Source organism: Marmota flaviventris, chromosome 8 (genome assembly GCF_047511675.1).
Source record: "Marmota flaviventris isolate mMarFla1 chromosome 8, mMarFla1.hap1, whole genome shotgun sequence".
Lineage (NCBI taxonomy): Eukaryota > Metazoa > Chordata > Mammalia > Rodentia > Sciuridae > Marmota > Marmota flaviventris.
In genome coordinates, this window is record NC_092505.1 from 53,532,050 (window position 1) to 53,557,895 (window position 25,846).

Here is a 25,846-nt window from a genome sequence, read left to right on the forward strand (position 1 = left end):
TTTTTCCCCCTAAAGATGATATAGACTTCCATCTGTTAACTGTAGTAATAAAAACCCAAAGGTATGATTCCATGCAAACGTTTGGCTTCCCTGACTGATGCTTTAACATACTGTAAACCAACCAATGAATTTGTACAATTGAATATGTTAATCATTTTGAAAAATGGTATTCATATTTGTTTTCTAATATTATTTTCCATGATAACCCACCGGTGAAAAGCTTGATTGAAACTTTAAATCACTTAATATAACTCTTTATTTCTAGCCATAAGAGATCTTTACAGAAAAACAAGCTTACTAGTTGTAACTGGGGAAATTTCCTATAGGAACCTTTCATACTTTGGAAAATGGGTTCCGAATTGACCCAGTCTTTTTGTTGTTGTTGTTGTTTGTACCAGGGTTTGAGCCCAGGGGCTCTCAACCACTAAGCCACATCTCCAGTCCTTTTTTATATTTTATTTAGAGACAGGGTCTTGCTGATTTGCTTAGGGCCTTGCTAAGTTGCTGAAGCTGGCTTTGAACTCCCAGTCCTCCTGCCTCAACCTTCCAAGACCTCTAGGATTACAAATGTGTGCCACTGTGTCCGCTGACCCATCCTTTTAAAATCAAATTTTTTTATAGTTGTAGATGTTCAGCATGCTTTTTTTTTTTTTAATGCAGTGCTAAGGATCAACCCCAGTGCCTCACATGTTAGACAAGCGCTCTGCCACTGAGCTACAGCCCTAACCTCTAAAATTAAAATGTTTTTTAAAATTCAGATGTTGTCAGTGAGAACATGATGCATCTATAGTATATTTATGAGTAAAGCTCTTGAGTTTTTTTTTCTTTTTTGTTATATTTAACATATAGTAAAAGAAAAATGAACCAGTTGTTAATTGTGGATATATTTGAGTGATGAGCAATGGGTAATTAATTTTGCTGTTCTTTTAAATTTATTTAGTGTACATTGTCTGAAAATAGAATAAAATTTAAAACTATCCATCTAAACATTTTTCTGTTTAGTACTTACCTTTCAAAACTAAAGCAAAATGTTTATTTTAAAAAGTGGCAAACAGCCAGGTTTCGTGGCCCATGCCTGTAATCCCAGCAGCTCAGGAGGTTGAGACAGGAGGATCATGGGTTCAAAGCCAGCGAGGCGCTAACCAACTCAGCAAGACCCTGTCTCTAAATAAAATACAAAGTAGGGCTGGGGATGTGGCTCAATAGTCAAATGACCCTGAGTTCAGTCTCTGGTATACCCCCCCCCCACAGGACAGCACCTATTTCTATAAACAAAGTTTTATTGGAACACAGCCACAATTACTTGTTTACATGTTGCCTGTGGTTACTTTCAAGCCTGTAGCAGAATTGATTATTTGTAACCGTTCTTACGACTCTCAAGACTAATATTTATGATCTGATCCTCTTTTAAAGAAAATGTTTACTGACCCCCTCAGTCTATAGTGTTGTGAATATATGAATCAATTGGCAAGAGTATTTTTAAAGTTGGTAAATTTTTAGACCTTTCCTGATAACATTATAATTTTCCTCCTTTTATTTTTATAGCCTAAATTAACAATGGCAAAATGCAGGCGAAATGTGGAGAATTTCCTAGAAGCTTGCAGAAAAATTGGTGTACCTCAGGTAATAAATTATCTTTTTTGTATGTGTTGCCTTTTTAAAAGAGTTAGGCATTATAGTCCTAAAATCTTATCAGAAATGCACTAGACTTATAGGACTCTGAACTAAGTTGGTAATTACTAACATGATATTGTGTTATAAGAGTCAATTGATATTCTTTTGATCAATATTTTTATTGTTTTCCTTATTTCTCAGGACCTCACAAAGAAATCATAAATACATAAATTTAAATAATTGTATTATAATAAGTAATTAATGAAACATAACTTTCTGTTTTCCTAAACATCCCAACTAGCTGTTTGGCTTGTATAAAACTATACAAACAACAGAATTTGTCTTTCAAAATCTCAGAGTGAGAATGCTTCAGTTGGCTTCAGTTTTTAACACCTTCTTTAATACTAAAAATTTTTAATTTAGAAGTAATTTTAGACTTGCAGAAATCTTAGAAAAATAGGACAGAGAGTGTCTATGTATACTTCACCAATATTAACATCTAACATAGGTATGGTACAGTTGTCCAAACTAAGTAACATTGTAACAGTAATACTGTTAACTAAATTACAGACTTCATTCAGATTTTACAAGTTTTTCTACTAAGCTCTAATAGCTTAGAGTTTAACTTGCCATTTCCAAGCATCTGTTCTGCTGCTAGGATTTATTGCCTCCAAGGTCCTCAGTTATTTTAATATTCTTACCCTTCAGTAGTTCAAATAATTAAACTTGATTTATGGATGTAATTAAGGAAAACACCTGGATACACTGTTTATTCAGTTATCTTTTTAAAAAGTAACTAAGGATGACATTCTTAAGGAATATTATATTTAATAATGTGATACATAGACATAAAAAGGAATAAACAACTTGGTGCCATTTGATCCATTGGGGAGAGGAGAACACTGGGGATTGAACCTAGGGCTGCATTTATGCTAAACACATACTCTACCACTGAGTCACACTCTCGGCCCCTACAGTTGTTATATATTGTCCAACTGCCTCTTTTCTATCACCTTCTTTGATTAGCTGTCAGAAACTGGGCTCATCAAGAATGCCATGATCGCTCTCAGAGTCAAGCTCTGTTCTAGCAGTTTTCACAGTGACTTTCTTCACCCAGTTTACCATACGTCTTTCTAACCAGGAACTGAGAAGGCCACAGCATCACTTATCCAGTGAACAACCTTCTCTTTCAGCTCTTTCTTGTGTTACAAAGTAGAAAAGAGTCCAGCTCCCTAGTACATCTATATTAGCCAGCATGAATTCACATGATTGTTTTCTTTTATTTTGCACTTATTTCTTTTGCTGGCTTTTTTTTTTCCCTCCTTCTTTTTAACATGAGGTAGAACTGAAGCTTCCATAATAATAAATTTAATCAAAATTTCTATTTTAATATTATTGTTTTATAAATGCTTATCAAGCCATTTTTAAATATATTAAAAGAGCATTCATATGGTATCTAAAAAAATGGCATGTTTTTTCTCCATATTAAGAGTTTCTGATATTCATACTGCATGTTAACATTCAATTCTTCCTTTCTTTGTACCAAAGATATTCCTACTGATACAAACATGCCTACTACCTGCTCCAGTTCCATACCACAGTGTCTTTGAATAAGAGATTCAAAGAACTTGTATTTGAGGCCAGGATCGTATATCTAATAGTTATTATATGTTATGTGTTAATAAATATTTTTCTTTTTATCAAGTCCATTAATGTTTTTATTTATTTAATAATCTCTGAAAAGGCAGGTTTGGATGATCTCCAAGGTGCCATGCAGCTCTGTATTCATTTTGTACATTAGTGAATTAGACTTGGACTTGACTGATATAGGTTGGTATAGAGAACGGGAGCCACAGAAAAAAAATAAGGCATGCTGACTTAGCTTATATTAAAAGTACTGTTCACCAACTTTTATAAATGTTATACCTTCCCAGTGGGCTTTATAGACCCATCTTCTCTCTCACATTTAAAATCCCTAACCTGGAATTCTTTCAGAATGTTCCATCACGCAACAAAGTATATAAACAGTGTGCCTCAAATCATGCATTTAAGCCAGGCATGGGAGCACCCACTAATGTAATCTGAGTGACTTGGGAGGCTGAGGCAAGAGGATCACAAGTTTGAAGCCAGCCTCAGCAATTTAGCAAGACCCTAAACAACTTAGCAAAACCCTGTCTTGAAATAAAAAATAAAAAGGACTTGGAATGTAGCTCAGTGGTAAACACCCCTGGATTCAATCCCCAGTACTCAACAAACAAATAAACATGCATTTTAGTCAGCATTTTCCAAGCATTGGTTAATAGTATTTATTATGAGCTGGCAACCTCTGTTTGTACCAGAGCTATGCCATATCAAGACAGGTACAGATAGAAAAAATATAATTTTAAAAGACTGGATTTTTTCCAAAGTGGTCAGACTGGGGTTCTTAACACATCCTTCCTCCCCTATCAGAAAGAGGAAATGGGCATTCCACATAGACCACCACTTCCTTCTCCCCTTTTGCCTTCCACCCAAGTCCCTGTCACCACTACCACCACCACCACCAATTTTAGATGCTTCCTGCTACACTAAAAATTTTTTGCTAAAAAATTAGTCATTTGTCTAGACAAACTAAGGGAAAATGAATAAATACACAAACTGGTTTAAACACCAATGGGCATTCTCAGATCCCTCTGCCACCCTTTATCTCCTCTTCTTCCTTTGTCCTCCTATATTTCTAGGCATTCTGGCCTTCACTTATGCATCCTCACTTGCTCTGTTGGACTTGAAAAGAAAATTGGGTATTTAATCATGATGACTGCTTTTGAAAATTTTAAACAGAAAACTTAATATTATTAACATCTGACAGATTCTATGCCCAGGTAGTATGTATAGAGAAAAACAATTTTTCTTAAAGCATTATACAAGTTAAATTATGAATGAACTATGAAAGAATAGGTGACTTTAAATCCTCTGGTGAGGTTGAGTATATGGTTATTCATTTTATTACTATGTTTTTATTAAATGTTATTCAGAAAAACTTTAGTTGATGATAAGAACGTATATTTGAGTCCAGTATCGTATATCCAAGAGTTATTGTATGTTATGTATTAATAAATATTTTTCTTTTTGTCAAGTCCATTAACGTTTTTATTTATTTAATAATCTCTGAAATGGCAGAGATCTCCAAGGCCCCATGCAGTTCTGTAGTCATTTTGTACATTAGTGAATTAGGCTTGGACTTGACTGATATTTAGAAAAACTTCAAGTCATTCATCACATTTGGCTGCTAGGTGGTAAATGTCCCCTAATTATTAGCTCTCCTCATTCTTTGAACCCTCTTGATTTACCTGACTTCCATGAAAAGTTCTTCCTGCTCAGCCCACCCCAATTTTTGTCTGTGCTTTCTGCCGTTTCCTTCTTCACTAGTGGGGAGGGAAGAAGGCCCTCCCACTCTCAGGCTTCACACGACTCTAAGCCAGCATCCAGTTCCGTTCAGTGTATCCTCAATGTTCATACTAGTCACCAATAAGCAGATAAGCAAATTTTATTATACTATCTAGTAGTAAATCAGTCTCTATACAAAGAAGATTGTAGTTTTTGCTTTTTATCATTTTATTCATCATAAGTAAAAACGTTACAGGATGTGTACCTTTGAATGTGATTGAGATGATCATACTGAATTCTATACTCAAATCTGCATTTCTGATCCACTGACTTTGTTTTTCTGTTTTCCTTTCTTGCTCACAATTTGGACAGGACATTCTTTGTTCCCCTTCCGACATCCTTCAGCTAAATCTCAGCGTTAAAAGAACTGTTGAAACACTACTTTCTCTTGGGGCACATTCAGAAGAATCCAGTTTTGTCTGTCTGTCTATCCAACTTCTGGGCTTTGTGGCATTTTATTGTACTTTAATGTTAACTCTCTGTATGCTTTATTACTGGGTCCTCCCCCTGTAGCTGAAAGATTGTGTTCCAGTGATTCTCCACTTCATTCCTGTACTTGGCAAAGGAGGTTTGTTGTTCACGAAGACACATTATTTACATATTTCTCCCTGCCCTGGCCTTCAGAGAGTTAACCTTAGTAGATAAGTCCTTCCAGGTCCAGGTGAGCAGCCTGTCACCTTAGTAAGCATTAATGATGGCTAACAGTGAATAAAGGACTAGCATTTTCTTTCCTGGTCATGTATCCATTCTCCTGCCCTGTGGCCTTGTTTCTCTTATCATAAATGCCAGTGCATTTGTACTAATTCAATCCTGAATCTGTTGTTAGAAATATGACACACAGAACTTTATTTCCAAATGACAAAATAAAATGCCCATCTGGCCATTTTTCCATACTTAACACTACTTGAGTATTAAAACTGTGAGTTACTGAGCATGAGGAAAACAGTGGCACCCTTCTGGATTTGGGGGCACCTTGTCACTTATATTACAGCCCCGAAATCCTGAATTTGCCCTTAAAGATCTGTCTACGGCTATAATTTCTGGACATTGGAAGGTGCTGGCCATGTAATGTTAATAATTTTAATTTGGTCATAATGTTCAGTTTAAAGATCATATAGGTCCCTAAATTGCTGTTCTGAGCCAAATATGTATATACGCAGTACACATCAAGCAGGAGTAGGTACTTGTCCACAGTAACTTTGCTTGTTAAATGTAACTGAAGTTCACTTCTAGAACGCTATTTGGGATTTATGTAAATTCTAATATATTTGAACCATCCTTATAGGTGAATTTGTATATAGGCTGTTGGGGAGATTAAATTGAAGCATTTGGCAGGTAAAGTACTCAGCTGCAGTCTTTGTTCTGTGCCCCCATCAATAAATATTGTCTCTCTTTCAGAATACTTAGTATATTAGCTAACAGACCTTATTCAGATTCTAATTCTCATAATGGTGTTTCTGAACCTTCAGAAATCTTCTGAACTCTGTTAACAAAAGTATGAAGGGAGATTGCAAGGAATGTAACATGCTGCTGAAGAATTCAGCCTGCGGGTCTGATTGCTTGGTTTTCTTCCACATTAAATAGGGCAGTTATTTTAACACTTTTAAAGACTGTGTAATGTTAATACCGAAATATTGAACACTTGTGATAACCTCAGTTTTCTACAGTAGTGCCTTCCAGAGTTGGGGGGTTAGTTTGGGCTTGTTTTATATTTAAGATGTCTTAGTCAATGATTATTCTCAGAGTTTTGTCCCTTTAAAAAAATCACCTGTTAAAAAAACACACATGCTTATGTGTGGTTTATCATGTGTGGTTTAGGAAAGTAGTTGTGTATTGTCTTGAGAACACACACCATTCCCTCTAACCAGCTGGAAGTTAGTTGTGTGTCTAGAAAGCATGAGCCATTAAAAGTGTGAACCATGGGGCCGTACAGATTACAGAGTGCTGCTGACAAGAGAGCCCCTAAATAGTCCTGAAGGAAATGCTTTTCCAGAAGATAAAACACCATGCAAGTTCATTTTTAAACACAGCTAAGCCATACTTGCAGTCCTTTTCAAAGTATTTATACAAAGTTGCTAAGTTCTAGTCAGTCAAAAGATTACAATTACCTTGTTTTTATTAAAATATTTTAAAAAAGAAAGTAATTAAGGAGCACAAATACCAATAACTGCCTCAAAAATAAATACTTACTATATATTTTATTACAACTGGTTTTTAAAAATATTCTAGTAATATAGTGAGTGCCAATGGAAAGCAGAGAAAAATCCTGTTATTTTCTTTAATAAATACTATAACTTCTCTTTTAATGGAACCAGAATTCTTTTTTGGAGAGCAATTTCTTTTTTTTTTTTTTTTTCTGAATATTTAGCCTAAAGAGAAATACCAGTGAAACTTTTTTTAAAAATTGTAGATGGACACAATACCTTTATTTTGCTTATTTATTTTTATGAGGTGCTGAGGATCAAACCCAGTGCCTCACACAGCTGAGCCATAACCCCAGCCCTCCCAATGATAATTTTTATGGTTAAGAATTGCCTTTTTCTGTTCTCTATTTACAAGAAAGAATTAACCAAACAAGTTAATGAGGCAAAAACAATTAGCAAACTTGTAAACACTTTTCACATATTGGTCATTATTAGTGACTAAGCTCTCATAATACCAGTGTAGTTAACCCATTAAATTCCAGGATATGATACACATTACCTTTTTAAATACAACTCCTTTTTAATTTTATAATTCAGATTTCTAATTCAGACTGGGCCTTCTATGACCTATCCAAAATTAGGGGAAAGTTTCTCAAATACATCTAAATCTCAAAAGAGTTTAGATACACTTATTTCTTCCATTTATCCCTGCCTGACCTGAGAACCCAGAATCAGAATTATAATGTAGCTAGTGGGCTTCCCCTTTTCATTGCAGTCTAAGTTACATCATGAGCCATTTTGTATTCCCATGGCATGTAATCCCGAAAGTGCTTTCTCCTAAAATGTTATATCTTTTTAGGCTTGAGCCATCTCATAACTTGGAATTTGTTTTATTATTTTTCACCTGCCTATTGGGCTTTTGCTTATCAGCAATAGAGGATATTGCTTTCACTCCATAGCATACTGTTGTTCTTCCTCTGTTGTATGTATAAATGTATGCTGCTTCTCAATTTTCCAGTTTTGAAAATGTTCTGTGTGTACTTTTAGTTGTGTTAATAAAGTGACAGTGTCAGGTACCGTCTCTGTCTAACTCATATTAACAGAGGTCAGTTTCTCAAGTACAGACTTTTCATATCTCACTTGATTATTATGAGGTAGAGAACTACTTATTTTTTACTTTTAGTTCTAGAAGTGATGTTCATCCTTTTTCTCTTTTGTTTTATGTTACGTTGTCCCATTTCAGGAGCAATTATGTTTGCCTCTCCACATTTTAGAAGAGAAAGGTTTGAGCCAGGTGGCAGTGACCGTCCAGGCTCTCCTGGAACTTGCACCTCCCAAGCAGCAGCAGCACCAACTATCTGCTGTTTAAGGACTCCCAGGACCTTGGCATTGGCCTGACCCAAACAAGGAGCAGGACAACGAGATTGCTGCTGTCAGCCGTCTGATATCAAACAAAGCTCTTAACGTGTTCTTAGAAGGAACTGTTTCCATGATTCCTACCAGGAATGTTTTACTTCATTTCTCCATTTTAGGGGAGGTTATGTCCATTTCCACTGATTTTTTTTTTTTTTTTTTTTTGGTTAAGACCCAGTTGGTTTTCTCATGAAACTTCTCATTATTGAGAACCCAACACTGAAGTCTAAACTGGCTGTGCTTTCCTAGACGCTTATTTCAAACACCACAGCAAATACCTTCTAAGATATTTGGCTCTCTTGAAGGCACAGACATGCTATTATCTTTACCAGTTCCCAAGACATCTAGGGTTCACTGAATTCTAAACAGCTATGCATTTAGAATTTCCTGGAGCATTTGTTAAAATACAGATTCACATTCACTAGGTCTGGGGTGAGGCCTGGAAATCTGTATTTTCAACACATTCCCATTTTTAATTAGTGGAGACTTCTGCTCCAAGCCAGATAGTTGTGTGGTTCTGTGGGGGCACTGCCTGCCCCCTGCATTTTTCAGCCACATTTAAAAATCAGAAGCTGTATTATGATGACATAGACTATTCTGTTAAAGGCAAAATTCAAATAATATAGAAGGCCTAGATTTTAAATAGCTAAACAGAGAAACGATACTGTTGTATTTGAAGCCAGTGTACTAAGCCCCCCTCCAACTCCAGCCCATTACCACATCAACTTCTTCCTGAGGATGGTTCTACGTATCATCCTGCTATTATCTAAATAAATAAGTGTCGCAACCCCTTGCCCGCAAGGAAGACGCAACTCAGGAATCTTCTTTCAGCAGTTTATTCAGGTCCTTGATATTTCTTCTTCTAACTCTCGGATGCCCCTCCCAGCCTTAATAAAGCATCCCAAGCCCCAATGCAAAGCTGCCGCGTGGAGCTTTCTCACAGGGTGGTGAAAAATCATGTGCCAACTCTCCTAGATAAGGAGTTGTTTGTCACAGACCACAGTGGAAGCCAGCGCCATCTACTAATGGCGACCATAGTCTGCAGAAACAGCAGAAGCGGCTCACCACAAATAAGCACTCTATCCTGAGATTCCAAGTCCTTAAGCTGGTAACATGTACCACTCTGAATCATTTGCATGAACTTCAATGAGCCACCCTTAGCCCCAAGCTGCTCCCAGGACACCTGGACCTGCAGATTTATTCCAGTCACAGCAATGTAACACATCCAGCTCCCCATCTAATGGAAGATTATAAAAAAGCAAATGAAAAGGAAGAAAAAAGCCACATTCTTTATATTCTTACAGGTTAACTGCCAGTTTCCATGACTGAAAGAAAGCATTTAGGGCATCTTAAAAACTGCTTCCTGTCTTTGTCTTACCCTCACTGAGCTCCACCATTAGTGCCTTATATACCCAATTGTGGGTGGAGGGAAAGGGCCACTGGCTCACACAACACAAAACCAGGAGCCTTTAATTCAAGTTTAAACCACATAGATTTTTCTTCCCTGTATTTTGAGCCCTTTTTAGTTGTCAGCGATATCTTTTGGTGTTGACTGCCTTTGTAAACCAGATAAATAGAGTAAGTAAAGATACTAGTTATATAGGGATTTTTTTCTCTACTTATTAACTATTTTGGATTTTCTTTATCATTGCATGCATTTAACATAAATGTTTTCCTTCTTTATCATGTGAATGCAGCATCTAATAGTTTTGGACAAAATCATTTTGAGTATTTGGTAAAAATAATGTTTGTTTTTTCCTTATTCCTGCACAGATTTGGGTTCACTAGAACATTACCATTTTGTCCAAGTTTAAAATTATGTACCATAGCCGGGCATAGTGGTGCACGCCTGTAATCCCTGTAGTTTGGGAGACTGAGACAGGAGGATTCAAAATTCAAGACCAGCCTTAGCAACTTAGCAAGGCCCTAAGCAACTTAGTGAGATCCTGTCTCAAAAATCAAAAGGGCTGGGGATGTAGCTCAGGAGCAAAGCATCCCTGGGTTCAGTCTCCAATACCAAAAAATATATTTGCACACACACATATGTATGTATATGTATATGTATACAACACAAAACCAGGAGCCTTTAATTCAAGTTTAAACCACATAAGTATGTATACATTCATACATATACATATATACACACAAGTGTATATACATATATATTTTGGCACTGGATATATATGGATATGTTACATATATACATAAAACACCTAAACTCCAAAGCCCAATCCTTCGAGGTCCTCACAGAACAAAAGTAAAAATGTCTTATAAGTGCTTAAGCCAGACCCCATTAGAGTTACAATTCCAAATAGACTCACCAACCATATAACTTGTTTAGAGTTTAGCTGTATTTTTTAACTACAGATATTTTTCCTTCTAGTCAACGTTGAACCATTAAACCTCAGTACAATCTCCAAATTGTAGACTTTAACATACTATATGGTGCATAAGTATAGAAGACATTACATAATGTAGCACTTGCAATATCTGCAACTAATTTTTCTATAGGAATAAGTGGAGCTAGATTTCAACTTATTTCAGATTTTGCACATAATATGAAACCTTGATGTATTTTTATCAAACTAATTCAAATTTGTATTTGAATTATTAGAAAAAATGATGTACAGTTTTGACTGAGAATGAAGAAAAATATCAAGTATTGAATTTTTTCTGTGTTAGCATGCAAAAATCATGGCATTTTTGTTGGAGAATTTTTGTATAATGTTTCATTTGTACCTTTTGATTTTAAACTGGAAAGAACAATTCAGTTTAACATTCAACCTTGCTAGACTCCAATGTAAGATGAAAGTAGCCTTGTCACACTCCTTCCTAACCTGAAGCAGTGACCTTCCCACTACTGGAAGTGTGAACAGGCCAAGTCCTACCTGGTGCAGCCCTTGCCACCTACAGAGATTTTATGTCAGCAGTTTCCAGGGTTCGAAATGCATCTCTGCTTAAACACTCCAAACCAATATTCTCTTGTAATAACTAGGTCTGGAAACAACTCGTGGGAGGAGGGGATTTTATCTGGCTAGAATACAGAGTAGGAAAAGGCTTAGTAGTAGGTCACTTTCTTTAACAGCTTTCTAAAATACAGCCTTATACCTAATCAAGGAGTCTATAATTTCTCTTGCTTCCTCCAGTCAGCAGTGACTAATGATGTGTGATGATACTGATGAGTCTGATGAATTTTTTTTAAACTAAGTTCTTAAGTGGTTATAGAAATGAAGGAAAACATGGATATTTAGAAGCCTTTTTTATATACACATTGCAGTGAGATGGTTTACAGCAGATTTCATTTTATTTCTGAAAATGTTACAAACATGTAATTAGTAAAAGATTTTGTAAAACATTGTCCTATATTTGTATGTAAATATATTGCATAAGTTCTAAGTATAAATATGTCAATATCATGTATGTTATTTTAAATTGCCTGTATGTCACCTTACACATTGACATTAAAATAAAAAACAACACTTTAGTAACTTGTAATAAACATTTGAAAGTGTGCATATCTAAAGTAGCTTGGTTTCTTTGGCAAAGAAGAATCAAGGAAAGGGTGTCTCTAAATTCCCTGAAGGAACACCAATGAACATAATTTTATTAAAATAGGCCTTTGAAATTAAAATTTACTTTCCTAAGGAAGTGGAGATATCAAGACTTCCCTATAATTAGAGCTGGACAGAAGGATTAATTCATGAAATATGTGACACATTAGGACAACTTTCCTCTCAGAAATGATCAGCTGCACTGTACCCAATATTTTGTTTTAATTAATCAAGGCAAGAATGACCTCATGGTCTCATTGTTTGTTTGTTTTGTGGTGCTGGAGATTGAACCCAGGGCCTTGTTTATGCAAGGCAAGCACCCTACCAACTGAGCCATGTCCCCAGCCCTGTCTTACTGTTTTTTAAGAGGGAGAATGACATTTTTACTATGTGTCAGGCATAGGCTGGGTTTTTACATACTGCAAATTAGTCTTCCAGAAAACCTATTCCTCATGTTTACCATTTGTGGGCTATGTATTCTAACATTCCACTTCAATCTTGTATTTATAACTTATATCCCTACTTATTCCCAGAAAAGCTGTGGGAACAGTTTATCATAAGGTGTATATTCCATGCCACCACCAGCCATGAAAACACTAAAGTGATAATAAAAAATCTAAAGAGAGGAATCAACACTCATTATATTTTACCATGTGTATGTTATGCTACATAACTTTATAAAACATCACCTTGTAATTTCTGCAAATACTTCACTTTTGCTCATATGCGTTTTTTTCACTTTAGACAAATTAGAAAAAATCAGAATCTGAGACATTACAGGAATTACTGAAGTTTTAATGCATCACTGTAACCAAGCCCAAGAACTCTTTTCTGGTGAGAAGACCAAGATCTTTACAAGTCTACTCAAAACTGTTCTTCACATCAAAATCAAAATATGAAGAAACACAAATTCAATAGCTAATTCACGGATTGAAAACTAATACAAAGTGAAATCATCTGGCGATCTGCATAAACTGTTGTTTATGTCTGCATAAACAACCTGAAGTGAAGTATTTGTGATGGCCAAGTCTTCCTTCTCATCTCCAGAACATCACAGGAAAGGATAAAAGGTGGCTTATTCACTTCTTGCCTCTTCGTTTGTCCTTGTCTTTACCTTTACCTTTACCTTTTGCATCCTTGCTATCATCTTTGTCTTTAGGCATTTTGAAACTTCCAATTTCCCTCCTTACCACAGTGCCTCGCCACCATGCCTGGAGCTAGAAGAGAAATGGGAAGAAGTACAACTCAGTATGCCTGACTCTCCGAAGGGGATTGTTCAACACAGTAACCTATATTAGAGTGGTTTCCATCTGAGACATGGAAGTTCCAGGCACACTATCACTACTAATGCTCCCATACTGTGCAGGACTCAGAGCTTCAGCCATGGCCTCAAAAGCGAAGTTCTTCTGGAGTAAAATTAAATCAGATTAGGCCAGTTGTTCCTTCATATCAGAAACATGACTCCCTGGTACTGCTTCCCTTATGAAGGTCCAAGCTTCCCATACCTAACAATGACTTGATCTAAAAGGGATGTTAGACTCTGTCAAAAATGTATGAGTAAGTCTAGACAACTTTAATAGACTTCCTGGTATTTTGTCTTTTGGCGGGGGGATTCTTGTTTTGTTTTCTTTCTTTGTAGTGTTGAATGGGAATTGAACTCAGGGCTTTGCACATACTGGGTAAGTGCTGTACCACTGAGCTACATCTTCAACCCTTTGTTATTTTGAAAGTCTTGTTAAATTGCTGAGACTGGCCTCAAACTTGTTATCCTCCTGCCCCAGCCTCCTAAGGAGCTGGGATTACCGGCATGCACCACTACATCCATTCTTATCTTTAGGAATTCACTAAAGGGTCAATCCTCTTATTTTCAGAAAGAATTCAAAGCCAGGTGTGGTGACATAAACCTATAATCCCAGTGACTCGGGAGGCTGAGGCAAGAAGATTACATGTTCAAAGCCAGTCTCAGCAACTTAGTGAAGTCCTAAGCAACTTAGGGATTCAATTCCTAGGACCAAAAATAAAGTCTAAACTACTTTATTTTTTGGAGGGTACCAGGGATTGAAATCAGGTGCACTCAACCACTGAGCCACATCCCCAACCCTATTGTGTATTTTATTTAGAGACAGGGTCTCCTTGAGTTGCTTAGCACCTCACTGTTGCTGAGGCTGGCTTTGAACTCAGGATCCTCCTGCCTCAGCTTCCTGAGCCACTAGGATTACAGGTGTGTACCACCACACCCAGCTTAAACTACTTTAAAATTAGATTAAGCCCTAAGAACTAGGAGCAAATCTACTAATTAAAACAAAAGTAGTCTCCAGCTAGTTCTTACATTTATACTCTAAAAGAATTTTGACAAATTGGAAAACCCCATAGAAGCTTGATAAATACTTGCTAATTATATATCTTGGGTTTGGATATCTGAATGTCCTTTATAGCTTCCTTTTTTAGTGCATCCTCTAATATATAAGCCAAACTATAGTTAGCCCCCTAGGCTCTTGGCAGATGCTCCTCTTTCAGAGAGATGGATGATTCTCCAGACAGCAGTTTCAGTCCAGCTGATCATATTTTTATATTACAGTTTTCTTGAAAATATTTCCCAGAATCTGTGACCTTCTAATTTTGTCATTACTAACATACACAAAAGTTCATATATAACTAAAATATCTCTTCTCTAACCTGCTTATCTCTTTTTTTGAAAGCAGCTTATATCAGAACATAGCAAATAGTCTCTGCTTATTTAAAAACATCTTTTGAGAAACAATAGGCGATTCAAAAGAATCACTGTGTCAAGAACTGGTTTTGGTTAGAAGTAGTATTCCCAAATTTGCCCTGTGGATCTAGGTTTTGCTCCCACTGCCAACCACCTATCTCTTTTGCCCTAGAGTAAGAGCTGTGGTGTGTCCTTTTCTAAGTCACCTGTCTCCCTGTTCTGCTCTATGGACTGTTGACAAATTCTAATAAGAACAAAAAGCCTTGTTTCTCTTCAGATCTGTTCCATAGAAAGCTGCTGTGTATTTGATAATGGATGAGAATGCTTTCATTCCTACACCAGCTATGGCACTGACATGACCCCAAAATGCTAACTACAGTTTTCTACCTTTATGGCACTCCTCAATTCCAATTCATCCTGTTCTATCTTCTTCCTGGTCTTCTCCTTTTCTATACGATCTTCAATGATGACCTGTTCATATTCCCTTATCTACAAAAGCAGACATTAATCATATGTTACAGTATGGTCTTGACTAAGCTATTGGCCCAGTCAACTCTGTACTTTTAATAGATCTAAACATAAACCAAAGGAAAAAAACTTCCTAGATTCTTAGGATATTTACATTAAATTTTTTTCAGTTTGATATTTTAAATTTAAAAATCTTTCAGAAAAGTGAAATAATAATTATAGTGACCTCAAAATAATGAGGTTTTTTTTTTAAATGGTATAATATGCATATTCAAATGGCTCTTTTAAAAGAAAAGTTTAGGAACCTCTACACTCATTAATAAAAACGTAAGAAAGCTTTTTAGAAATCAGAGAAATTCAAAATGGGGAAGAGAGGAAGAGCATGAGAAGATTACCTCTACATAGGGAAGAGGGGTGGGAGGGAAAGGGAGGGAAAAAAGGAACTGCATGGATGGTGGAAGGAGACCCTCATTGTTATACAAAATACATGTATGAAGATGTGAAGGGGGAAAAAAGAATAGCGTTACCCTAGATTAGGTAGAGAGAAGTGATGGGAGGGGAGGGGAGGGGTTGGGGAGATAGGAAGGATAGTAGAATGAAACAGACATTATTATTACTGTGTGTATATATGTGAATGCATGACCAATATGATTTCTGTATACTCAGAAAAATGAGATTGTATCCCATGTGATTCAAATGTATGATATGTCAAGGTCATTGTACTGTCATGTGTAACCAATTAAGACAAAAAATTTAAAAAAAAAAGAAATCAGTTATAAATTGTCTTCAGAAACCATAAAGTAGAAGTAATAGTACAATATCTATATATTTTGCAGAGTTGTGGGGTTTAAGCAAGTTGTATTTAAGACAGCCACAACAGTCAGTGCCTGAAATGGAGTAAGCACTATACAAATACTAGCTGTTATTACCATCATCATCCTCTAAGGACAGTCCTACCCAGTTTACATGCATACCTCTACCTGACCAAAAAAAAAAAGCATCCCCAACTACTGTAGCTTAGCTACCACCACTTCTCGGACCACCTGTCCACTTCTTCCTTACCATCTTCGCTAGGTCTTGAAGGTGTGTTAAGTCACTGGCCTTTGCAGCCTTGAGAGCATTTAATTCATTCTGTTTCATTTCTGTGTCTTTATCAAATTTTTCCATCCAGAATTCCAGTTTCTCCTCAAGTTTCTATTTGGAAAGAACATGGTTTCTACCAGATACAAAACAGTATATACTTTATGATGTCATTTATATGAGATTCAAGAAAAAAATAACTTTTCTATAGTGACAGAAAATAGAACAATGGTTACTTATCTGGGGATGGATGCTTTATTGTTTGGAAATGCGGCATGAGGGAGACCTCTGGGATGCTGTTTCTCTGAATCTAGCTGGTGGTTACATGGGTGAATATATGTAAATGTAAAATCATGCTCTCAATATTTGTACACTTTATTGTATATTCGATTAAAAATAGAAGGAGGACGTTCCTGATATCTGGGAAAGGGAAGTTGAAGTGAAAAAGAAAAAAGTAAGTAGCAAATTCTCTAGGATAAAGAATGACATCAGATGTCTTTTTGACTGACAGCACTAAATAATAGTCAAGAAGACTGCAATGTCTTCAAAATTCTAAAAGAAATGAATATGAGTCTAAGATAATATACCTAGAACCTAGCATTGAAATGTGATGGAAAGATGATACCTCATTTCTGAAAGGTATTCAAAGATGCACTGTTGCAAAAGAAAATGAAAGAGATATGTATAAGAAACAGAAAATGTATATTTAAGCTATTTGCCACCAGTTAGATACTAAGAGACACATCCTTGTCTTTCCCCAGATTTTAAAGGAAATGCTTTCAGTTTTCCCCCATTTACTATGAAGTTGGCTTTGAGTTTTTTATTAAACCCTTTATGATGTTGAGATAGGTTTCTTCTATTCCTAGTTTCTTCAGTGTTTTTATCATGAATAGGTGTTGAATTTTTGTCAAACACTTTCTCTGTATCTCTTTAGAGATTAGGTGATTTTGTCCTGAACTTGTATTTATGTGATGAATTACACTTATTGATCTACATATGTTAAACCATCCTTGCATCTCTGAGATAAAACCAACTTTGTCCACTCACACTACTGCTATTTAATATAGTGGTAGAAATTCTAGCCAGAGCAATTAGGCAAGGAAATAAAAGTGCATCCTTGTTTCGGCTGGCTGAATCCCTGTTTATTTGCTCTATGATGTACACTAAATTTGGGGGCTTTTGACCCCCCCCTTTCAATCCTTATCAGCTACCACCGGACTTTTCAGTGACATCATTTACCACCAACTGGTCTGGTGGTCTTCACCCTGACCTTCTCGCCTTTTCCTCTTATCAGGCGAGGACAGCCTGCCAGGGGCTTCACTCTGTTATCAGAGTGAGGGGAAGTAACTTGCCTGAGGGCATACTGGAGGGCTCTGTGAGTGTGCCTGCAGGTCTTTTAAAATGAAGTTTTTAAAATGGAGTTGCTTAGGCTCAGGCCTAAGGCAATCCTAACAGGATTGTACATTAGTACAATTACTATGGAATCAGTATGGAGGTTTCTCAAAAAGACTAGGCGTGGAACCACCACATGACCCAGCTATACCACTCCTTAGTATTTATCCTAAAGAATTAAAATCATCATATTAAAATGATACATGCATGTCTATGTTTATAGAAGCACAATTCACAATAACCAAACTATGGAATCAGCCTCGGTGTCTGTCAGTGGATGAATGAACAAAGAAAATGTGGTAGATATTTACAATGGAGTTTTATTCAGCCATAAATAAAAATGGAACTATGTAATTTGCAGGACAATGGATAGAACTAGGGACAGTTATGTTAAGGTCAAAAATCATGTTTGAGGGCTGGAGTTGAGGTTCAGTAGTAGAGCACTTGCCTCACGCATGTGAGGCACTGGGTTTGATTCTCAGCACCGCATATAGATAAATGAATAAAGGTCCATCAACAAATTATATATATAATGTATGTATATAATATATTATTGAACTTGTGATCTTTTAGCCTCCTAAATAGTTGGGATTATAGGCATGTATCACCATATCCAATTTATAATATTTTCTTGTTTTTTTATTATACATATATAAATAAAATCATGTTTGAGGCAGGCTCCTGGCTGTGCCACTTCTGACATCAATGCAAACCTGAAGAAAAAGTTTCTTCCTCAGAAGCCATGGCATATTAGTTATACAGAAATACCACTTTGGGAAACAGTCTTCAGGAGAGCCTAGATGAGCTTATATAGATAGTCTCAACAGATCACCCCCCCAACTTGCCCTTCAAGTTCTGCTTCAGTTTGATAAGGCTATAAATTATCATTGGCTCAGAGGGTCAGGAACAGAGTCAATTTCAGAGGTTCTGTAAATACATACAGATTCTGCGATAATGTGCAGACTTTTGTATTGCATGATGTTGAATTCAGAGAGGTGACAGAACTTATTAAAATGGATAAAGTGAAATTGTAGCCTGTGATGGTAAAAATACTGGCTCCAGTACTACAGAATAAATAGAAAAAAATGGACTTTTTCAGGCCATCTTCTGTTATTATTCATCATTTTTTGAAGAGAAGCAAAGAAGAGACTTTTTTAAAATTTATTCTAGCATTGCATAAATGATTACACTGTACTGTACTATGAGAGAATTCCAGCAAAAAGAAGCTTGTAACTATATTCTCTTACATTACCATTGTTATATAGCATAAAGAAACATAACTTTTTTTAATGGCAAATCAAAAGTTGTTGCCTTCTTATGAACATTCTTTTATAAACTCATTTTTTAAAAAAGAATCAGGGGCTGGGGTTGTGGCTCAGTTGTAGAGCGCTCGCCTAGCTTGCACGAGGCACTGGGTTCAATCCTCAGCACCACATAAAAATAAAATAAAGATATTGTGTCCACCTACAACTAAAAAAATAAATATTAAAAACTTATAAAAAAAAGAATCATATGTTTTCTTTCATGTGGAAGCTAGGGAAGGAAAAGGGAAAGGATTGGGGGGGGGGAATTCCCCATGAAAAGGGAAGATTAGAACAGAGCAAAGGGATAATGGAGGAGGAAGAGGGGAGTTGGGGGAAGTGCTGGGGAGTGACACTGGCCTAATTATATATATTGTGTGCATGTACGAATTTGTACAAAAAAATTCCCACCATTATGTACAATGTACAACTATAATGCACCAACAAAAATGTATAATAAAAAACAAGAAGATATTATAAATTGGATATGGTGGTGCATGCCTGTAATCCCAACTATTTAGGAGGCTAAAAGACAGGGAAATCACAAGTTCAAGGCTGGTTTTGGCAATTTAGCAAGACCCTGTCTCAAAATAAAATAAAAAGGGCTGGGTGTTTGGCTCAGTATTAGATGACCTCTGGGTTCAATCCCCAGTATCACCAAAAAAATTTTTTTAATTTAAAAATATTATAGTTATGAGTGTTCATATTCTAATAATATTTTGGAATATTAGAAAGTGAAAATGATCCAACACATGGAAAAACTGATAGATCCACAATTATCTTAGGAAGCTGAAATCAATAGCTCAAGTAGACCAAAATAAGTAATATGAAGCATTTGACAGCTAGACTAAAAGAAATTTAGAACCGAACAGAGAATACACATTCTTTTCAAGTACCCATAGAATAGTCACATAAGCATGTACTAAGCCCAAATGAAAGCTCAATAAATTCCAAGAAGCAAATTTACACTTTACATTAGGAGACACAATCCAAGACATCAACTGGGTGTGGTGAGATTCACAGCACAAACATCTAAGGTTTTTGTGAGTAACAGAAAATCTGCACTCCTCCCTTGCCATCTCCATCTACTTGGACATTTAAGAAACATCCCTTTAGGGACTGGGGATGTGGCTCAAGCAGTAGCGCGCCAGTGTGCGGCCCAGGTTCGATCCTCAGCACCATGAAGATAGCACCACATACACTGCTAAACTAAAAAATAAATATTTAAAAAATTCAAAAAAAGAGAGAAACATCTCTTTAAATAAAAACTTATGCTAAAGACAACTAGAAAATTGTGAACTACAAATCATTTGTAAAGGAATGATAATGTAAAGATTATTTCAAAACCCATCAACTACAGTCAAACAGTACTCAGAAAATATATTGTTTTATTAAAAATATATTGCTTTACATGCATTTACTAGAAAATAATAAAATTTGAAAACAAATTAAGTGTTTAGGAAACAACAAAGATTAGCAACATAAGCTCAAAGGAGGTATAAGAAATTTACTTAAAATTAAAGCCAAAACCAATGTAACAAGGAAAAAAAAAATCTGCTCAATAAAAGAAAAAGCCAGTCTTTTGCTAAGACCAATAAAATGGCAAACCTGTGGTAAGTTTCAGTAAGACAAAGGGAGAAAAGAAACAAAATTTTTTAAGATGAAAAACATAACTACAGAAATAGAGGAAATTTAAAACTTGCAAGAGACTGTAGAGCACAGCTTGAAAACACTTAAAATCAGGTGTTTTTGGAAGACAAGTTACAAAAAATTACTCAAAGCCAGACATGGTGGCACACAACTCCAATCACAGCAACTCAGGAAGCTAAGGCAGAAGAGTCAAAAGTGTGAGGTCATCCTCAGGAACTTAGTGAAACACTGTCTCAAAACAAAAAAATAAAATGGACTGGGAATGTAGCTGAGTGGTTAAACACCCTGGGTTCAATACCCCGTATCAAAACAAAAACAAAAAACCTGGAGATGCAGCTTAGTTTTTTTGTAGAATGCTTCCCTTGCATGCACAAGGCCCTGGGTTCAATCCCCAGCACCAAAATAAAAACAAGATATTAGGTGGGCTGAGGTTGTGGCTCAGTGGTAGAGCCCTTGCCGCACATGGCTGAGGCACTGGGTTTGATTCTCAGCACCACATGTGAATAAATGAATAAAATAAAGTCCATTGGCAAATAAAAAATAAAAACCTTTTTAAATAAATAAAGATACCAGTTATTGGTGACATATCTTTAAAAGAGAGAGAGAAGAGAGAAAGAGATTTGGTAAGTGGAGAATGTTAGGTCAGTGGCAGCGACTTGGTGGCGACTTCCAACCTAACAGAGAGATGAATAATATTTTTTTTAAAAAAACTGAAAAGGCAGACAAATACCTCCCCCCTTAAAAAAAGATATCAAGAAAAGATAAAAAGAGAGAGATCCTAAAAAAATTGTTTGAATTTTACCAAGCTTTAAGGACTGTATAATCTGTTTTGTTCCATTTATATTTTAAATTTCAGAGCATAAAAAGGTAGAAAACTTCCACCTTGCACTGCCAAGCTAATATAACTCTAATAGCAATATAACTCTAATAGCAAAAAAGAAATCTACAGTCTATAAATCAATTCTAAAGGTCTATTATTAAATGTATTAATTTATTATATATTAACTATATTAAATTATTACCAGGTAAGGTTTATCCAAAAAAAGTAAACATGAGTCATCATCAGTAAATATATTAATGTGTTTTTACTTTATTAACCTGTTAAAGGGAAAATAAATTATCTCAATGGATGAAAAAATTCATCTCATAAAATTGACTATTCATTGATTTTAAAAAATAAAAAATGTTAGCAAGAAACTTCCTTAATAAAATTTATATACCAGGAACCTACAGTAAACCTCATCCTTAATGATAAAAGGAAAACATTCCCCATTTGTGCTGTTATCAGTATGTTGCCTCTCAGTTCCAAATTCATCTTCCACTGCCTTGCCCTGTGAAACTGGATGATCCTAAACATTTTTCTGCCACCTAGCAAAATGTTTAACTTTGTCAGCAGAGGGTGCTAGAGGACCCGACGGGAAGTCTAGTTTCTCCAAGGCTTTGGAATGCTTTTCTGGGTACCTAGGGCACACTGCTCATCCTATATGGTTGAACACACAATGATACCCGTTCACCAACATGTTTTACTGATACCACCAGTAGCATTACTGCATGTCAGATAGATACACTATGACCAGCTATGGCTGCTCTCAAGAGTTTAAAGATAATGCAACCTCAGGGGCTGGGGTTTGGCTCAGTGGTAGAGCTCTTGCCTGGCACATGTAAGGCCCTGGGTTTGATCCTCAGCACCACATAAAAATAAATAAAAATAAAACAAAGCCGGCAAGGTGGCACACACCTATAATCCCAGCGACTTGGGAGGCTGAGACAGAAGGATGACAAGTTCCAGATAACAGCCTCAGCAACGGTGAGGTGCTAAGCAACTCAGTGAGACCCTGTCTCTAAATAAAAATACAAAATAGGGTTGGGGATGTGTCTCAGTGATCTAGTGCCCCTAAGTTCAATCCCCGGTACCATAAAATAAAATAAAACAAAGGTATTGTATACATCTGTAACTTAAAAAAAATTTAAATACATGACTCAACTTCAGCAAATATATGAAAAAAACATGATTACGATGGATGAAAAAGAAAAAAAATCTCATAATTGAGTATTCATCTGATTCTTAAAAAAAAACAAAACAACTTTTAGCATGGGGCTGGGGCTGTGGCTCAGTGGTAGAGCACTTGCCTAGCATGTGTGAGGTACTAGGTTCGATTCTTAGCACCACATATAAAGAAATAAAATAAAGGTCCATTGGCAACTAAAAAATATTAAAAAAAAAAAAAAAAGAACTTTTAGCAAAGTCCATAGTTGCCTGCTCACTAGGTTTATTCTGCAAATGTGACTGGCTCAGACTAGAGCAACCCAACAAGCTTCTCTGCTATCCAGGGGGTCACAGCCACACTCTCCCCAATAAGGTCTGAATCATAACATTGGGAAGGATCCTCCTCTCCCCACCCTCCCAAGTTTATTCCTTCCTTGGATACTGTCCATCAGTCATAGGGTGGTTTATTTTTTATCTATTTATTTATTTATGATGGGCTTTCACTATGTTGCCCAGGCTACCTTCAAACTTGTGATCCTCCCATATAGTGTAGCTAGAATTACAGGTATTAGGCCACCCATACCCAGCTCATAGGGCGTTCTTTAGAGTTTTTTTAATCCCTTCCTAATAGCCAGTCCTTATTAATAGCTCACAACTCTTTTGTTAAACTTTCTTTGTTCAAATTATTGGTATGGTTTCTGTCATCTCAATGGATCATTAAAGATGCAGAATTGGTACCAGAAATGGAGTTTATCTCCCACCTTCTAGTTCATGTCTTACTAAAAGTCATCTAAACTCTTGCTACTCCTTGTTCATCAGATACAATCAGCATAATGTCATTAATACAGTGGGCTACGCCATGTTTTGTGAAAAGTCAAAGTGGGCAATCTCTATGTAGGCCATTACAGAAGAGAACAGAATAATTGACATAATCCTGAAGACAGACTATAAAGGTGTACCATTGGCCCTGCCAAGTGAAAGCAAACTGTTCCTGGTGGTGACTTTGTTGTTGTTGTTGTTGTTGTTATTTGTGTGTGTGTGCATTTTGTTGTTGTGGTTGATTTCAAACTGGTTTGGAGACAGGGGCCTTGATCAGGTTAACAACTTTCATACCAAGTACCAGGAGCCATTGAAGATTTGTCCCAGTAAAGATACTACGTGTGAATAGTAGTTACAAGCAACATCACTACTTGATTACTTGTCATTTTCCAAGATCCATTCAACTTCTACCCAAGCCAAACAGATGAGTCAAATGGGGGTGTGTTAAGCATCATCACTCCTGCTTCTTTCAAGTTTTTTTGTATTTTTTTCTTGTAGCAGGGATTGAATTCAGGGACACTTGACACTGAGCCACATCCCCAGCCCTATTTGGTATTTTATTTAGAGACAGGGTCTCACTGAGTTGCTTAGCGCCTTGCTTTTACTGAGGCTGGGTTTGAACTTGGAATCCTCCTGTCTCAGCCTCCCAAGCCACTGGGATTATAGGCATGCGACACCACGCCCAGCTTCAAGTTCTTGATGTTATCACTAATCTACGGTTCCATCAGGGTTGCAGCAATGCCTTTAATATATTGGTAAGAAAAGGAAGTCCCAGGATTCCCACTTGGCCCTTACTATCATAATGGCCTGAAAGTATGTCTATTCCAATTATACATCTATAAAACAATTATATACAATTATAAAGTTATACAATTATATATACAATTATAAAACTAGGAATGGAACCACCATTTGACCCAGCTATCCCACTCCTTGATTTATACCCAAATGACTTAAAATCAGCATACTATAGTGATGCAGCCACATCAATGTTTTTAGAATTTGAAATAGCTAAGCTACGGAACCAACCTAGATGTTCTTCAACAGATGAATGGATAAAGAAAATGTGGTACATATACACAATGGAGTATTACTCAGCCTTAAAGAAGAATGAGATTATGGCATTTACAGATATATGGATGGAGCTGGAGAATATCATGCTAAGCGTAATAAGCAAATACCAAAAAAAAAAAAAAGGCCTAATGTTTTCTCAGATAAGCAGATACTGATCCATAATGGGGGTGGGGGGAGAATGAAAGAACTTTGGATTGTGCAGAAGGGAGTGAGATGAGGGCAGAGGGTATGGGGATGGGAAGGACAGTGGAATGAGACACACATTATCATCCTGTGTATACATACATGTATGATTACAACACTGGTGTGACTCTACAACATGTGCAGCCAGAGGAAGGAGAAGTTGTGCTCCATTTGTGTACAATGTGTCAAAATGCATTCTTCTGCTATATATAACTAATTAGAACAAATTTTAAAAATTTTAAAAAGAGAGACTGTAATAACATAAACAAAATGAATGAAAAAACAATTGGTAACTTAAAAAAAGAAAACTTCCCTCAATTGAGAATGTTGTTTTTATAATTTAAAAAATTAAAAAACATTATTTTAAAATTATGACTACAAAGCATTATAGAAACAAGAAACAGAGTTTCTTATATAAGTTAAATTATAAAGGCAAGAGACAAAATTTTACCTGTCCTCAAATTAGAGGTATATAAAATAACTATTCAACAGTGGAATGAATCTGAGATAATTTTTTCATATACATATATGAAAACAATAGAGTGAAGCCCACCATCATGTACATCCACAAGAATGCGACCCAAATTAGAATATTCTATGCTTGTATAATTATTATCAAAAAGGATTCTACTGTCATGAATAACTAAAAAAGAACCAATAAATTTTAAAAAAGAAGAACAAAAAAAATAACTGTTCTGGTGGGTAACTCTGTAAGGATATATAAGCTATAGTTCATTCATTAGACTGCTAAAATTATGGTTGATTTTTCCTCCCTTACTAAAAGTTTTTTGCTCTTTTAAAGTGAAAAAAAAAATTAATCAGGGGATAAAATCATTTTGGTGACTTACCTGTTGTTCTTTTCTAAGGAACATTTCAATCTCCATATGAATTCGGTTCTCTTCTTCAGTTTTCATTCTTAATTTCTAGAAAAACAAGAATCACATATCAGGAATTCTGTCTGGCAAGGTTGGAAATCAGAAGTTTTCAGGTGACTGCAGATCCAGAGTAGCAGTTCAGGATTCTTTTTCCAGCAG

At 36.1% G+C, this 25,846-nt stretch overlaps 2 protein-coding genes and 1 pseudogene across 17 annotated transcripts in view; 2 read left to right on the plus strand and 1 right to left on the minus strand.

Annotated features, from left to right (window-relative positions):
* Positions 1 to 12,971, plus strand: part of Lrch3 (leucine rich repeats and calponin homology domain containing 3) — a 126,469-nt gene extending 113,498 nt beyond the window's left edge. For 6 of the 10 annotated variants that reach the window (XM_071615236.1, XM_071615232.1, XM_071615234.1 and 3 more), the window contains 2 exons: positions 1,546 to 1,623; positions 5,353 to 8,518. In XM_071615236.1, the coding sequence (XP_071471337.1) occupies positions 1,546 to 1,623; positions 5,353 to 5,553 (279 nt within the window). In that variant the 3' untranslated portion in view covers positions 5,554 to 8,518. Of the gene's footprint in view, positions 1 to 1,545; positions 1,624 to 5,352; positions 12,121 to 12,892 lie in introns of those variants that run through there. The other 4 variants (XM_071615238.1, XM_071615235.1, XM_027936019.2 and 1 more) reach the window with 2 other exon arrangements.
* A 254-nt stretch (positions 12,972 to 13,225) lies between these two features.
* Positions 13,226 to 25,846, minus strand: part of Iqcg (IQ motif containing G) — a 41,569-nt gene continuing 28,948 nt past the window's right edge. For 5 of the 7 annotated variants that reach the window (XM_071615242.1, XM_071615243.1, XM_071615244.1 and 2 more), the window contains 4 exons: positions 25,661 to 25,735; positions 16,389 to 16,520; positions 15,246 to 15,347; positions 13,226 to 13,365 (listed from right to left, as the gene is read on the minus strand). In XM_071615242.1, the coding sequence (XP_071471343.1) occupies positions 13,228 to 13,365; positions 15,246 to 15,347; positions 16,389 to 16,520; positions 25,661 to 25,735 (447 nt within the window). In that variant the 3' untranslated portion in view covers positions 13,226 to 13,227. The remainder of the gene's footprint in view (positions 13,366 to 15,245; positions 15,348 to 16,388; positions 16,521 to 25,660; positions 25,736 to 25,846) is intronic. The other 2 variants (XM_071615245.1, XM_071615246.1) reach the window with 2 other exon arrangements.
* Positions 15,872 to 19,257, plus strand: LOC139706713 (transcription initiation factor IIA subunit 2 pseudogene; annotated as a pseudogene).